Source organism: Trachypithecus francoisi, unplaced genomic scaffold, assembly GCF_009764315.1.
Source record: "Trachypithecus francoisi isolate TF-2019V2 unplaced genomic scaffold, Tfra_2.0 Lachesis_group12, whole genome shotgun sequence".
NCBI classification, from domain to species: Eukaryota; Metazoa; Chordata; class Mammalia; order Primates; family Cercopithecidae; genus Trachypithecus; species Trachypithecus francoisi.
The window spans coordinates 24,145,468-24,163,236 of NW_022681457.1; the positions used below are offsets into that span (position 1 = coordinate 24,145,468).

Genomic DNA, 17,769 nt, shown 5'->3' on the forward strand with positions numbered 1-17,769 from the left:
TAAGGAATATAAATTAAAAACACATGCAAATCTTGCCAATAAACGGCTTATAGTGTAACAGGGGAGAGAAGCTGGCCCATCTATATTCTCCTTCAACTAGCAAGTAGATGAAATATCAGGGTCAATAGTTGTAAGCCATAAAAGCTGACAGCTTAGTTAAGAGAAGTTTTGAAATATGTATTTCATGGCCAATAATTACAACTGTAACTTTTCTATTTAAAGAAGAAGAAAATTTGAATTTCTTCTCTAGCTCAACATACACTTTTATAATTCCATAACACAAACCAGAGTAAAGGGTAAGATGGAAATGAAGAATATTTTCTTACCCTTTTGTGGTTCCATATTGGACACTTAAAAATCATACACAACCTAATCAAAAGACATAATTCTTTAAAAAGGTACAGGAGACCAAAACTCAAAAAATCTAGACTATAACAAAATTTCCCAATTTACATTATCTTAATATGCAATTAATTTTCACCAGTAAAATACTATACTATGGGTACAAATGCATTGATTAGTTCCAATTACAAAAATGGCTAATATATAGTATTATGTAGTGTTTATGACACACCAGGTAATGTTCTAAGTGCTTTGAAAATATAAACTTTTAATCTTTATACAACTCTATAAAATAGGTGTCATTCTCACTGGACAGATGAGAAAACAGGGGTTCAGAAATGTGAAGTAATTTGACCAAAGGTCACAAAGCTGAAGAATATCAAATCCAGGATTCTGATTCAGGCAGTCTTGTTCCAGAATCATGCTCTTAACCACTATGGAATACTACCTGTACTATAACTATTACACCCAAAACCCTTAATACTACCTGTACTATAACTATTATACCCAAAATCCTGAGTCATCAAAAAGAAGAGCCTCTATTTTATACAATGAAGAGGCATTTCTAAGAATAGAAATTTAGGGATGAGCACAGTGGCTTACTCCTGTAATATCAGCACTTTGAGAGGCTGATGTGGGAGGTTCACTTGAAGTCAGGAGTTCGAGGCCAGCTTGGACAACATAGTGAGACCCAGTCTCTACAAAATATTTAAAAATTAGCTGGGCGTGTTGGCATGCATCTGTAATCTCAGCTACTTGGGAGGCTGAGGGAGGAGGCTCACTCGAGCCCAGGAATTCGTGGCTATAGTGAGCTATGATCATGCCACTGCACTCCAGCCTGGACAACAGAGCAAGACCCTGTCTCAAAAAAAAGAAAAGAAATTTGGAAATGGTTCATTTTGTAGTAACAATTTATAATTTACACTGAAATTCATTATGATAAAACTTTCCCCTGTGTTAAAAAGATATTAACTTTATGAAAAATTTATTTTAGGTAAGGTTGATTATATACACGCACACACATACACAGGTTAAAAGTTAGTTTCATGTGACATAATAACTAGCATTTTGAGCACTACCTGTTTGCCCAACACTGTTCTAAGTGCTCTACATGTAGTATTGTTAAATTATCATAATACTATGAATTATGTACTATAATTACCCCAGCTTTACAGATGAGGAGACTAATCAAAGGGGAAGTTAAGTAACTTGTCCAAGGTCAGACAGCTAGAGCTGGCTTTGGACCCCACTACAGTCTGACTCCAGCACCCATATTCTTAACAATTTCACCATATTAATATGTCAAGATTAAGTAGTTTTAAAGGATACTATTTTCTCACAAAGTTCTTAATATCAACACTTAATAAGAATAATCACTAATATTAGTATTTTTCTTTTTAACACTAAGTTGGAAGCACAGTGGAACATTTATTTTTAGAAATATTATGAATTGGCTGGGCTCACGCCTGTAATCGACTGGGCTCAGGTCTGTAAATTTTGGGAGGCCAAGGCAAAAGAATTACTTGAGCCCAATATTTCCAGACCAGCATGGGCAATATATTAAGACATCGTCTTTAAAAAAAAAATTTATTAATATTTTATTTTTTTTAAATGTATATTATCAAAATTGTTACTAAGCTCACAAACTTCAGAAAAACTTATGATGGGTAAGTTGCTTGTGACATTGAAAGTATTTAAGGTTCAATTCTGTTTGATCCTAGATGACCACATATCCATTTTTCTTTCAGTAAGCACATGGTAAAGAGCCTAGAACAGAGAGACACAGAACACAGTGGAGAAAGGGGAGTGAAATGTCTTTAATGAAACTTACTATATATGGGATTTTGTGATAATATACAAGGATGGTTAAGACATATGAGGTGATGTAAAAAACCATATTAACAATTATAGTGACAAAAAATAAGGAGCATATAATTATACGTTGATTTATACAGAGTACCAAAGGAATACAGCATTGAGAGCTGTACCACCACCTGAGGGAATGGAGAAAGGCTTCAGAGAGAAAGTGTTTTTTGGGATGGATCAATGTTTCCAAAAGAACTGAAGTGCAGTTTGAGAAACACATACTTAATTAATTCTTTTCCTCAACTTTAATAATAAATTTACTCAACAAAAAAGTTTATTTTTGATTTGTAAATCTCTTAAAACCATAAAAAAGTAAAATCAGCTTTTAAAAACAGGTAGTCACCATATCATTGAATGTGCAGTTTATAAAACAGCAAAGTTAAAGACAATTTCAAATTACCTATTTAGTTGCTCATTTCTTTGATTTCATTTAGCATTGATGTAACTCAATGTGGAAGAAGGTTACATTCGTGCAAGTTAACACGGCTTAATGATTAACCATATTCACCTGCCAACCTTACCGTTTCTGTGGCAAATATTGGTATATATAGAGTTAAGAAGTCTAGGTCTGCTTCCAGAAGAACACAGTTCCACGTTGCTTGAAATTGAAAATCAGGATAAAAATGTTCACAATTAAGCTCCTTCTTTTTATTGTTCCTCTAGTTATTTCCTCCAGAATTGACCAAGACAATTCATCATTTGATTCTGTATCTCCAGAGCCAAAATCAAGATTTGCTATGTTAGACGATGTAAAAATTTTAGCCAATGGCCTCCTTCAGTTGGGACATGGTCTTAAAGACTTTGTCCATAAGACTAAGGGCCAAATTAATGACATATTTCAAAAACTCAACATATTTGATCAGTCTTTTTATGATCTATCACTGCAAACCAGTGAAATCAAAGAAGAAGAAAAGGAATTGAGAAGAACTACATATAAACTACAAGTCAAAAATGAAGAGGTAAAGAATATGTCACTTGAACTCAACTCAAAACTTGAAAGCCTCCTAGAAGAAAAAATTCTACTTCAACAAAAAGTGAAATATTTAGAAGAGCAACTAACTAACTTAATTCAAAATCAACCTGAAACTCCAGAACATCCAGAAGTAACTTCACTTAAAGTAAGTAGAAAATAAAGAGGGTTCATGTTTATGTTTTCAATGTGGAACATTTTAAAAAAATATTTCTAAGGCATGCTACTTGAAATACTTTGTTGCATTGTTGAAATACTTTATTTTTTCCAAGAAAAATAATCTCCAGAAAATAAAATTTCCCATTATAATTTTGTTAGTTTTTGTTTCCCTAATGTTATACATGAAAACACTTGAAACTTTACATTTTATATGAAAATGACAAATTGGTTAAGTAACACAATCTAGAACACTATGTCATTACACTATTGCAAATTACTGAAGGTAAGTAAAAAGTTAAAAAAATTCAAAACTATTCTCTAGTGTTTAAAACAGATTAAAGTAATACAGTAAATGGAAAAGATTTATTCCTATTAAAATATGCTGCTGGGCTTTTTCTTTTAATTGAAGTTCAGAAAAACAAATTTTAGAGATAGCACAATTTAAATAAAATGTTAAGAACAAAAATATATGCTATTTGAAAGAAGCATACAAGGGGAAGGAATTGCCAATATTCATTTTTCAAATCCATTATTAGTTTAAAAATTTAGATTATGATAGTGTTACAGGAAATTAAAACTCTAATAGAAAAGAAAGAAGAAAGCAACTTATAACCAATCTAATCTCTATATCCAGACTTTTGTAGAAAAACAAGATAATAGCATCAAAGACCTTCTTCAGACTGTGAAAGAACAATATAAACAATTAAACCAACAGCACAGTCAAATAAAAGAAATAGAAAATCAGGTAAGTCAATATTTTAATAGTATGTCCCATCTTTCACACAGGTTTGTAAAAACACTGAATCCTAAAATTATTTACAAGCTTTAACTGGATCATGAGTAAAATTATCACATCAGCCTAACTGTTAAAACTGTAGGATCTGAAGCTAGTAAACTACCTGTATTTAAACCATGACTCCAAAACTTTGTGTGACCTTGAATAAATTACTTCACCTTTTTGTCTCTCAGTTTCCTCACATACACTACAAAGAAAGTAAGAGAACTTACAGGATTATCGTAAGAAAAAAATTAATTCATAGCAGCCAATGTCATCCTATTAAAATTCAAATTAGATCATGTTTCTCCTTGCTCAAAACCACACAATAGCTTTCCATCTCACTCATATTGGCTCTTTAGACCAAGATTACCTGACCCTTCATCATCTCACTGACTTCACCTCCTCTACTCTAGTCATTTTGATCGCTTTACCGGTATTCAAACACATCAAACATGCTGCCACCTCGAAGCCTTTGCCCTTGTTGTTTCCTCTATCTGGAATGCTCTTTTGTCTACATGGCCCACTCTTTGATCTCCCTTAGGGTCGTTATCAAACATAAAATTCTCAATGAAGATTTCTAAGGTCACTTAACCAAAAATTACAACTGCCTGGTCCCATCCCTGAAAACTTGTACTTCCTTAACTACTTTTCTCCTGCACACTCACCTTTATTTAACATAAATTTTAGTTATTTCTCTCTCCTATTCCTGCACTAAAATGTAAGCTCTGTGAATACAGGGTTTTTTTTTTCCATTATCTTCACATTTTCCATTATTTGTATATACTCCAGAATATAGAATACTGTATGGCACATACTAGGCATTTCTGTTGAATTAATAAATGTAATGTCATATCCACACAGAAGTGTGTGCTATAATTATTACTACTTGGATTACTAGAAATAGTGTGCCTCATAATTAAAGGTCAACATTCAACAACGTAATTAATCTACAATGTAAACAACTGGTGAAGTGAGAGAGGGAAGCACTTGTTTAGAATAAAGCTATGTCAGAATCTAAGTATTCTAATATACAGTAAATAGTTAAAAAATATTAATAATACTCTTAAACAGTCATTCAAGAGGATTCAGAAAAAATAATATAAACTCAGAGAAACTGGTAAACAAAATGATTTTCAAGAGATATGAAACAAATATTATTACCAATTTCCACTAAGCAAACATAATTTTAGTAGTGCTGCTAAAAGGTTTTTTACCAACTACTTTTGGTTTCCATACTTTCCTTCTTATGATGTTATTTTTCTAAATTCTTTTCAATTATATCTTTTACTATGATTAAATGAACCTGCTCCCCAAAGCAATATGTTACTACAGTAATATACATTCTGTCTAAAAATAAAAATGTGTGAAGAAACCAAAACAATGAATTTCTGAGTTGGAAGAAGAGTTAGATCATTTGATTTAACTTTCTCATATCTAAATTTAAAAAAAAACTCTAAAAATTTAAGTAACATTAAAATCACATAGTTACTTAGTAGAAAAGAGTAATATCCAGCAAGTAAACTTTACAATAGATCCTTTTAAATAAGGTCCTAGGAAATGTCATTTATGCCAGGATCAAAAAACTAACACTAATAATGCAAGATATTATATATTCTGCTTTTCTGACTGTCAACGAGAAAAATTATCATTCAATAAATTGCAAATCCAACACACTTATATAAAATGTTATTGCTAAACTAACGATAAACTACTGAATATATGGAAAGTAAGGAAATAAACTTGCCAACCTGCCAACATCTACAGATATGTTTACAGGTCAAAAATTATCAAATTATCAAGAAAGCCAGGTTAAAATTATGTATTATGTCTTTAAAGCAGGTCTGAAGATCAGTAAGACCTAAAACTGAAAATTATTAAACTTAAAATCTGAACAGAATATCAAATATATTCTATTCACATAAAAAAATACATTACAACATTCTAAGCAAAGCAGTCTCTACTTTTGGCCTTGTTCTGTTTTCTGACCAATGTCTGATTTTTTTGCCTTGCTTTCTTTATTTTTTAAATTTATTAAATAATGTCCCTGATTAAATATTTTGAGAACAGGTAATCTGTACAATCTGAATAACACTGTTTATCTAAATATCAAACACCATAACATTATGAACTGAAAGACAAACTGTACTTTTGACATCCTTACTCAGATCTCCCCTAATTATGTATTCAGTATCATTTTAAAAAACAGATTTATATTCTTTTATCAGCTCAGAATGACTAATATTCAAGAACCCACAGAAATTTCTCTATCTTCCAAGCCAAGAGCACCAAGAACTACTCCCTTTCTTCAGCTGAATGAAATAAGAAATGTAAAACATGATGGTAAGACACTTTGGTGGGTTTCCTTCTTGAAGCTATTATTATCAAATTCCCTATTCTTAGGACTTGTTCTAGACTAAAAGATTAAGAGATATCCATCAAATACAATGTATCATCCTAAATTGGATCCGGGGTTCTTTTTACACCCTATAAAAGATATACCTAAGAAAATCACAGAAATATAAATATGGACTTGATTATTAGATAATATAGAAGGTTTATCAATTTTCTTAGACGTGATCATGGTATTGCAGTTTTAAAGGAGAACAACCTCCTGTTTAAGAGATACATGCTGAAATATTTAAGGAGTTAAAGGTCACTGGACTCCTGGCTGGGTGATAGAACAAGACTCTGTCTCTAAAAAAAAATCAATTTTTTAAAAGAAAATAGTTTGGTAAGAATGATTCTTACATTCTTAAATAACATGCCATCTAAGAAAAATGCTTTAACATAAACATTACTGAAAAAAATGCTACATTTGCCACAATTTCATAAAATGTCAAGTGAAATCTCAAGCTCCAAAGATATTATTCCTATTACTAAATCTGATGTAATAACATTTTATTGATTCTAGGCATTCCTGCTGATTGTACCACCATTTACAATAGAGGTGAACATATAAGTGGCATGTATGCCATCAGACCCAGCAACTCTCAAGTTTTTCATGTCTACTGTGATGTTATATCAGGTAAAACCTGTCTAAGGAGAATAGACAGTAGTTAGTTCAAGTTACTCAGTACGTATTAGGAAGATTAACCTGTTTATAATTGTTTTATACATATATATGAAATATATATGAGTATTAGTATAAATCTAATACTTTTATCTTGTTTATTTATGTATTTACTCAATATTCTCCTTTTCCTCTAAAATAATCTGAAGTGACTATTATCAGTAAGTTTACTATTCCAAAATTCATTAACTGCCCTTCACTTAACTTTTTGGGACCATAATAAATAATGAAATGTATTGCCATAACATTAATAAACTACCTTACAAAGCCACCAACTAAAATCAAGCAAACAAACAAAAAAAGTGTTATTTACATCTGTCAATATCAATCTACTAAAAATACATGATTTCATTCATTATATTCAGGTAGTCTATGGACATTAATTCAACATCGAATAGATGGATCACAAAACTTCAATGAAACGTGGGAGAACTACAAATACGGTTTTGGGAGGCTTGATGGTAAGGTGACTACATTCAATCATTCATTCATTTGCTAATCTACAAATATTTACTGAGAACCTAATGTGGACCGGGCATTAGGAAAAGTAGTAATGAAGGAGCAGCAGTCTCAGCCTTCATATAATTTATTATCAAACAATTACACGTTAGTAAATTACATTTATTACAACTGTTATTATTTGAATTATATTTATCACAGTTACATGTCTGTTCTTAAATATACTTATCACAATTTAATTTGATGACTTATAATGATCATAACTATATTAAAGACAATTCTGATTAAATGTTATATAAGTAGTAACCGTTACAAATAAGCTGTGAAAAGAACCACTCCTAGCATTAGTCACTCTATTCTCTCATTAACGTTTTACATATCAATTAATTGGAAGTTAAAAGGACCAGGAAACTCAGACATACAGTATAAATTTTAAAATTTCAATTATTTAAATATAACATATAGAATGTGTGGCTTATAATGAATTAGTTAACTCAATGCAAATTATTCTGATTACAAAATAAATAATGTTAAATAAGCAAGATAAAATAACAGATGTTTAAAATCCAAAAAGCACATACAAAAATCCATGAATGATGTCTAAGTACTCACTTATAAAGTAGAAGACATTCATTATTGTACCAAATTTTTAAATGCTCAGTACTATTTGACCATTTAAAAATTTTGTATTCAAACTACCAGTTAAAGCCCTACCTAGAAGGTATACTCCGTGATACGTTTTGTAGCTCCAAATCTTCTAATAGTGAGTGTAAACCCAAAATAAAAGGCTGACAGGTAAGTCGAGAATACTCACTTAATTCTGGTAAGAAACTAACCCATTTGTACTTGTATTTACCAGCAATCCTTAAAATGAAGCTTCCTACTAACTCAATAGCAATAAGACAACAGTGACTGCTTACTGAAAACAGTAATTTATTAAGCATTTTACTAAATACTTTAATAAAAAGGATTGTGATTAAAAAATCTATTTATATCTGTTATTTATGTTTTTAATTCCAAATAAAAATAATTTTTAAAATTATAGAAAAAAGTGATTAAGAATCATGCTTTTTCATTTAAAATGATTTTTAAAATTTATTCCTGCCTTTTTCTACAAAGAAAACATATATTAAGCAAATACCAAAGGCCAGGTTTACACTTGAAAAAAATGACATTATTATTACTCAAGTCTCTGGGAATACTTAACAAAAATCTCTTGACTGTATATGGATGTTAATAAATACCTGACAGTAAAGTTTATCCATATAAAGACTTACAAGAAAATATTCCTCTACCAATGACGAGACTTTAAAATATCTATAATAATGTAACACATTTCACTGGTGAAATACGTCTTGTAATATGCATTATAGAAAGGATACTCAGACTTTCAGTTCTATTAATATTTTTAACATTATTGTGCATATAGATATCTTCAATAAAATTGTTTTAAAAGGTATTATTTTAAGATACTCTGATCAGGGGTTTCAAGACTGAACAACTCATTTAGTTGCACCAATAAAAAACACTTAAACTGTCAGTGTCCAACCTGTAGTTAATAATTCACAGATTTTTAAAACTTTTCTTTTCAGGAGAATTTTGGTTGGGCCTAGAGAAGATATACTCCATAGTGAAGCAATCTAATTACGTTTTACGAATTGAGTTGGAAGACTGGAAAGACAACAAACATTATATTGAATATTCTTTTTACTTGGGAAATTACGAAACCAACTATACGCTACATGTAGTTAAGATTATTGGCAATGTCCCCAATGCAATCCCGGAAAACAAAGATTTGGTGTTTTCTACTTGGGATCACAAAGCAAAAGGACACTTCAGCTGTCCAGAGAGTTATTCAGGTATCTTTTTCTGATAACAATACTTTATTTTCATATCTTCAAAGTATCTGCCCATATCATTAGCTATTATCTGCAATGACAACTTTTAAAAATCCAAATCCCAAATAAGTGTTTTCTCTCTAGATGAAAACCTCTTAACTATAATGAAAGTGTTCATTCTAGTTCAACCAGGTATTTTACCATCTTCCTCAGATTTTCTATTTTTGGTGGTTTACAGATTATTTATAAAGATTATTTAAAACTGGAACTTATATAGATTATTTAAAACTGGGATACATGCAACTAAAACACAATATTTATAAAAAAGGAAGATAAACTCATGGGGAAATACAGTAACAGTAACTACATACGAGTCTGTACCCACTAAACTGCATATCTATCTCCTTTAGGAGGCTGGTGGTGGCATGATGAGTGTGGAGAAAACAACCTAAATGGTAAATATAACAAACCAAGAGCAAAATCTAAGCCAGACCGGAGAAGAGGATTATCCTGGAAGTCTCAAAATGGGAAGTTATACTCTATAAAATCAACCAAAATGTTGATCCATCCAACAGATTCAGAAAGCTTTGAATGAACTGAGGCAAATTTAAAAGGCAATAAATTAAACATTAAACTCATTCCAAGTTAATGTGGTTTAATAATCTGGTATTAAATCCTTAAGAGAAGGCTTGAGAAATAGATTTTTTTATCTTAAAGTCACTGTCAATTTAAGATTAAACATACAATCACATAACCTTAAAGAATACCATTTACATTTCTCAATCAAAATTCTTACAATACTATTTGTTTTATATTTTGTGATGTGGGAATCAATTTTAGATGGTCACAATCTAAATTATAATCAATAAGTGAACTTATTAAATAACTTTTCTAAATAAAAAATTTAGAGACTTTTAAGTCATCATATGAGCTAATATCACAACTTTCCCAGTTTAAAAAACTAGTTTTCAGGCCGGGCGCGGTGGCTCAAGCCTGTAATCCCAGCACTTTGGGAGGCCGAGACGGGCGGATCACGAGGTCAGGAGATAGAGACCATCCTGGCTAACAAGGTGAAACCTCATCTCTACTAAAAATACAAAAAACTAGCCGGGCGAGGTGGCGGGCGCCTGTAGTCCCAGCTACTTGGGAGGCTGAGGCAGGAGAATGGCGTAAACCCGGGAGGTGGAGCTTGCAGTGAGCTGAGATCCGGCCACTGCATGCAGCTCCAGTCCCGGCGACAGAGCAAGACTCCGTCTCAAAAAAAAAAAAAAAAAAAAAAAACCAACTAGTTTTGTTGTTAAAACTCTAAACTTGACTAAATACAGAGTACTGATAATTATACAGTTCTTAAATTTGTTGTAATATTGATTTCAAAACTAAAAATTGTCAGCACAGAGTATGTGTAAAAATCTGTAATATAAATTTTTAAAATGATGCCTCATTTTGCTACAAAATAATCTGGCGTAAATTTTTGATATGATTTATTTATGAAACCTAATGAAGCAGGATTAAATACTGTATTAAAATAGGTTCACTGTCTTTTAAACAAATGGAGATGATGAATACTAAGTCACATTGACTTTAATATGAGGTATCACTATACCTTAACATATTTGTTAAAATATACACTGTATACATTTTGTGTATTTTAATACTTAATACTATGAAAACAAGTAATTGTAAACGTATCTTGTCAGATTACAATAGGGATGAACATACTGGTGACATCGAGTTAAAGTTTATATAGCTTCCCTAAATATTCTGTGATTCTAATATATTCGTGTAGGTTTTCAAGCAGAAATAAACCTTGTAACAAGTTACTGAATGTCTAAACAGCCTGACAAGTATGTATATATGTTTAAAATTCAATAAATAAAGACCCAGTCCCCTAAATTATAGAAATTTAAATTATTCTTGCATTTTTATTGACATCACAAAAGATGTATTATTAAGTAATTTAAACCCTAAATCCCTAAAGATTAGATACAAATTTTTTTTTACCACAGTATAAATTGTCAGAATTTATTTTTTTTATTTTTTATTTTTTTGAGACGGAGTCTCGCTCTGTCGCCCAGGCTGGAGTGCAGTGGCCAGTTCTCAGCTCACTGCAAGCTCCGCCTCCCGGGTTTACGCCATTCTCTCGCCTCAGCCTCCCGAGTAGCTGGGACTACAGGCGCCCACCATCTCGCCCGGCTAATTTTGTATTTTTTTAGTAGAGACGGGGTTTCACCGTGTTAGCCAGGATGGTCTCGATCTCCTGACCTCGTGATCCGCCCGTCTCGGCCTCCCAAAGTGCTGGGATTACAGGCTTGAGCCACCGCGCCCGGCCCAGAATTTATTTTTAAATATATTTTTTAAAACTACCAGTAAGAAATTTTAAATTAAACCCATTTGTTAAAGGATATAGTGCCCAAGTTATACGGTGACCTACCTTTGTCAATATTTAGCATTATGTATTTCAAATTATCCAATATACATGTCATATATATTTTTATGTCACATATATAAAAGATATACATGATTTATGTGAATCCTATGTAAATATTTTGTTCCAGAAAAGTACAAAATAATAAAGGTAAAAATAATCCATAATTTTCAGGACCACAGACTAAGCTGTCGAAATTAACATTGATTTTTTTAGGGCCAGAATACCAAAATAGCTCCTCTCTTCCCCCAAAATTGGACAATTTCAAATGCAAAATAATTCATTATTTAATATATGAGTTGCTTCCTCTATTTGGTTTCCTTTAAAAAAAAAAAAACATTCTCATAGGACATGTTTCATTTTGTCCCTTTTAGGAGTAGTAAACTAGATTTTTTCCCCATACAAAGCTTTCTTTTACCAGAAAGATACTTCTGGTAGAAGAGGAGAAAGGAGCTCTTTTCTTTATGGTTCACACGACTGTCTCCTGTCCTCACTACTTTGCTTAAAGTGCTCAAATTCCACCACTAACTCACAGTTGTCTAATCCAAGCAAAGTCTAATCCCCTTTGATCTCTCAGTCTACCTTCCCTTTCATCTCTCTACTATTTACTAATGTGAATATCTTTTTTTCAAACTTGACCTTCATTTTGCTTTCACAATACTATACTCTCCATGGATTATCCCTTACCTGAATTCATCTTTATAACCCTATTCCTTTCTCATATTTAGTACTGTGGGCCAATGGACAACCTTCAATCATCTTTTCTACATTGACTCTCAGACATTCTATCTGCTCTCACAGGCTCATCTATTTACCACGAATAAAGTTCCAAAATCTACGTATTCATCCCAAGTCTCTTTCCAGTTCCCCTTCTTACATTGCCTATCTGCCATTTCTCCCTTTAATACCCTATACTTCACTCAAATTCAACATATCAAAAATAACAGGCCGGGCACGGTGGCTCATGACTGTAATCCCAGCACTTTGGGAGGCCGAGGCGAGTGGATCACCTGAGGTCAGGAGTTTCAGACCAGCCTGACCAACAGGGTGAAACCCCGTCTCTACTTAAAATACAAAAATTAGCCGGGTGTGGTGGCATGTGACTATAGTCCCAGTTACTCAAGAGGCTGAGACAGGAGAATTGCTTGAACCCAGGAGGTGGAGGTTGCAGTGAGCTGAGATCACACCACTGCACTCCATCCTGGGTGACAGAACAAGACTGACTCAAAAAAATAAATAATTCACCAGCCCCTGACTGCTACTGCTATATCTCTTTCTACTCACCTTTCCCACCTTTCGACTCTTTCACACCATCTTCCTCACTTCTTTATATCCATTAATATGACCAGCATGTTCCCAGTCACAGAGGCCTGAAACCTGGAAGACATCTCTAGCTTTTCACTCAACTTTGTAAACTACCTCTTTTTTAGTATAAGCCACCAAGTTCAACACAATCTTTTCTTGAAACATCTCTTAATTTTATAAGCTTTCTTCCCCAAAGTCTGTCTTTAACTTGAGTGCTAGATTATATTAGTCTTCTCTTTCCTCCTAATTTTACGTCCCTCTCCCTGTCAATCTTCTGAAAATAAATTTGTAATGGTTGCATACTGCTTGGACCTGTGTCTTTCAAGCTCATCTACTGAAGAAGTATAAGAGCAGAGGATAATGAAAACAAATCCTTTTAGGTTCTAGAGTTACAGGATAAAATAACTTACTATATGCACAAATTTCTTTCAGAATCTTATTGGATCTTAGCTTAAATCTTAGAATTTTACTTTAAAATCGCATGTGAATTGTGTTTTATACTTTATAAATCTACCTTCACGTCTGCAGTGGCTCACCTGTAATCCTGGTACTTTGGGAGGCTGGGGCGGGAATACTGCTTGAACCCAGGAGTCCCAAGATCAGCCTGTGCAACATGGAAAAACTCCACCTCTACAAAAAATACAAAAATGAGCTGGGGGCGGTGGCAGGTGCCTGTAATCTCAACTACTTGGGAGGCTGAGGCAGGAGAATCGCTGGAGCCCAGGAAGTCGAGCCTGCAGTGAACCATGATCATAACACTGCATTCCAGCCTTGGTAACAGAGTGAGACTCTGTCTCAAAAAAAAAACTTCACAAAAAAATATTTATTTTCCCCCAAGTATTCTAAAAAGTGATGCTCCTAGAAGATGTGTCATGTTTATCCTGAGGACTTGCACATCCCATATAGTTCTGCCCTCACAAGAATGCATATGCCAATTAGAAGAGTATAGGACTTCGGAACAAAATCCAAAATCCTTCCAGGTATTCAAGAGTCTCTATCACCTGGCCCCAAATTGCCTCTTTAGCCATTTTTTTCCACAACACAAACCTTCTGTTCTAATCAAAATTACTTTTAAACATTTCCTCCACACGTTCTTAATATATTCCATTTGTCTAGAATGTCTCCCCACACGTTTCTGATTTGCTAGATTGTGCCGTATTTTAAGGTGCAGATATCTCGATTCTTCCACAAATATTCTAGTAAATGGCAGCTCATTCCTCTGAAACCATATAGAATTGCCGTCCATACCGCCCAAATGGCACTTACTGAGAAAATACAGAGAAGTAAATATGGCAAATCATCATAATAAAAATTCTGAAAAATAGTACTAAAAGCTCCAAAAGCATCAAAGACAGTCGTTTCACTTGATTTTAGTGAATTATTGAAAAACTCCTATATTAAGAGTTTATTTTGAATCAGTATGAATTTTACTGAAACCAATTACACATGTGTCTCATTATGGGGTAACCTAGTGTAATCTATTTACATACACTGTGTCATCCTGGAATCACCATATTTTCATGCTTGTATCTTTACTTCCTAATAGCATAACTCATAAACATCAATTAACTCATTCATTAATTTTAGAAAAGGTATTGACCGATATTTATTGAGCATCTACTATTTGCCTCCTTTAAAAAATGTATTCCAAATTTGTACTCATATATACTCTACCTTCTGTTGTAAGATAATCAAATTTCCTTGTGATTTTTTTCCCATCACTAATAGCCATAAACACTGCATTTATGTATGTACTACTGAGTGATTATCCAACACAGCGGTTTTAAAAATGAAAAGAAAGTGACCAAACAATTGGCCCTTTTATCAAAGTCCAAAGTATCCTCATGGCAAATCAACTAGGGTAAAATTACTTAACTGGTGCACAGTTTAAGGTCATGAAAGTAGCCCTAACAATCCCCTACTACAACCCTTAATCAAATGAGGTTTTAATAACATTTTAGGAAATATAAAATAAACTTAAAGATTCTATCTAAAATATAAAAGCTGTTTTTTCTAAATTCATGTTTAGTCCTAAGAAAAGTCATACATCTAATAAAATGATTGGGTATGTAATTTGAAAAAGCAATAAATTACAATCTTGAAGATGTAAAGTTGTAGCTATTTATCTTCAAAAACCCAGCCACACCTCAGTTTCCTCACCCAATAGATGGGAATAATAATCCTGTCAAATCTATTAATACTTCCTGGGGTTGTAATAATCAAGCCGGACACTGTATTTGAATAGCTTCATGAACTATAACAAATGTATATAATTTTTAAAAACAGGATCTTCCATATCATTTTTCACATTCCTTTAAGTAAATAATCTCTATAAACGCTTCCTAAATGAACATACTATAATCCTCAGGACAGAAGAACAAAACTGCCCTTCTCACAGTTTGCATCTGTTTCTGGAACTTTACTCCTTCCCTTCGCAATCTAAGAAAACACTCCATCACCTTCAGATGCAAGCCCCTAACTAAATTTCTGAGTGGCTATGTTAAAATGTTAAGAAATAGAGCTCTTGACTCAATAATTTTTTTTTTTTTTTTTTTTTTCCGAGATGGAGTCTCGTTCTGTCACCCAGGCTGGAGTGCAGTGGCACTGCACACTGAGCAGAGTAATCTCAGTTCACCGCAGCCTCCATCTCCTGGGTTCAAGTGATTCTCCTGCCTCAGCCTCCTGAGTAGCTGGGATTACAGGTGTGCACCACCACGCCAGGCTAATTTTTGTATTTTTAGTAGCGATGGGGTTTCACCATGTTGGTCAGGCTGGTCTCGAACTCCTGACCTTGTGATCCGCCTTCCTTGGTCTCCCAAAGTGCTGGGATTACAGGCGTGAGCCCCCACACCTGGCCGACTCAATTTTTATAGTTGAAATAAACTAGGACCAATTAGATAGAATAAAACTCAAGAGTGGTATAACAAGGACAAAACCAAAATAGCAGAGTATGTGGCAGTAGCTTGAGCCATCTATGAACTCTAAAAAAAAACAAAAACCAATACTTTCTAAAGCAGATGACCATACACTTGAATAGAAAAGAAAAGTTCCTGAATTTTCAGTAACGTTCAGCTGAAATTTATACTTCCTTAAATTATGAATGTAGTAAACCAACCACAGCAGTATTAGCAGTATAAGCAGTATATAAGATTTTGTCATTAATAGAAACATACATTTATTATTATTATACTTTAAGTTCTGGGTTACATGTGCAGAACATGCAGTTTTGTTACATAGGTATAACATGTGCTATGGTGGTTTGCTGCACCCATCAACCCATCATCTACATTAAGTATTTCTCCTAACGCTATCCTCCCCTAACCCCACCCTGACAGGTCCCAGTGTATGATGTTCCCCTCCCTGTGTACGTGTGTTCTCATAGTTCAGCTCCCACTTATGAGAACAGGTCGTGTTTGGTTTTCTGTTCCTGTGTTAATTTGCTAAGAATGATGGTTTCCAGCTTCATCCATGTCCCTGCAAAGGACATGAACTCATCCTTTTTTATGGCTGCATAGTATTCCACGGTGTATATGTGCCATATTTTCTTTTTTTTTTTTTTTTTTTTTTTTTTTTTTTTTTGAGACGGAGTCTGGCTCTGTCGCCCAGGCTGGAGTGCAGTGGCCGGATCTCAGCTCACTGCAAGCTCCGCCTCCCGGGTTTACGCCATTCTCCTGCCTCAGCCTCCCGAGTACCTGGGACTATAGGCGCCCGCCACCTCGCCCGGCTAGTTTTGTGTATTTTTTAGTAGAGACGGGGTTTCACCGTATTAGCCAGGATTGTCTCGATCTCCTGACCTCGTGATCCGCCCGTCTCGGCCTCCCAAAGTGCTGGGATTACAGGCTTGAGCCACCGCGCCCGGCCTATGTGCCATATTTTCTTTATCCAGTCTATCATTGATGGGCATTTGGGTTGGTTCCAAGTCTTTGCTATTGTGAATAGTGCTGCAATAAACATATGTGTGCATGTGTCTTCACAGTAGAATGATTTACAATCCTTTGAGTATATACCCAGTAATGGGATGACTGGGTCAAATGGTATTTCTAGTTCTAGTTCCTTGAGGAATCGCCACACTGTCTTCCACAATGGTTGAACTAATATGAAACATACATATTTTTATATCACTATTACAGACATCTCAAAATATTGCTGATGCTTATTACTATTTAGAAAATACAAGTTTTTGAACCTGAAGCCCGATCATGTTATTTAATTCATTAATAAACACATATATCACAACTTTAATATTTTGATAATTTTAATTCAATGTAACTGATTTCCTTTGTTATTCTATATATTTTATGCATTTAAAAAACATTTAAACATTACAGATTGAGTATTCCTTATTCGAAATGCTTAAGACCAGAAGTCTTTCAAATTTCGTATTTGTTTTGGATTTTGGAATATTTGTACTATACTCACGGTTGAGCCACCTCAAATCTGAAAATCCAAAATGCTTCAATGAGATCTTCTTTGAGTATGATATGGGTGCTTGAAATGTTTTGGATTTTGGAGCATTTAAGATTTTGGATTTTCAGATTTGGGATGTTCAATCTATAT

General features: G+C 33.5%; 2 protein-coding genes across 16 annotated transcripts in view; one reads left to right on the forward strand and one right to left on the reverse strand.

Annotated features, from left to right (window-relative positions):
* DOCK7 (dedicator of cytokinesis 7) overlaps window positions 1–17,769 on the reverse strand; it is a 237,039-nt gene that overhangs the window by 143,121 nt on the left and 76,149 nt on the right. The window lies entirely within an intron of this gene.
* ANGPTL3 (angiopoietin like 3) lies at window positions 2,752–10,385 on the forward strand. The gene is made up of 7 exons (XM_033225116.1): window positions 2,752–3,326; window positions 3,972–4,082; window positions 6,341–6,455; window positions 7,027–7,140; window positions 7,551–7,646; window positions 9,237–9,503; window positions 9,893–10,385. Exons 1-7 carry the CDS (start codon window positions 2,832–2,834, stop codon window positions 10,075–10,077), a joined length of 1,383 nt encoding a protein of 460 aa, XP_033081007.1. The 5' UTR covers window positions 2,752–2,831; the 3' UTR covers window positions 10,078–10,385.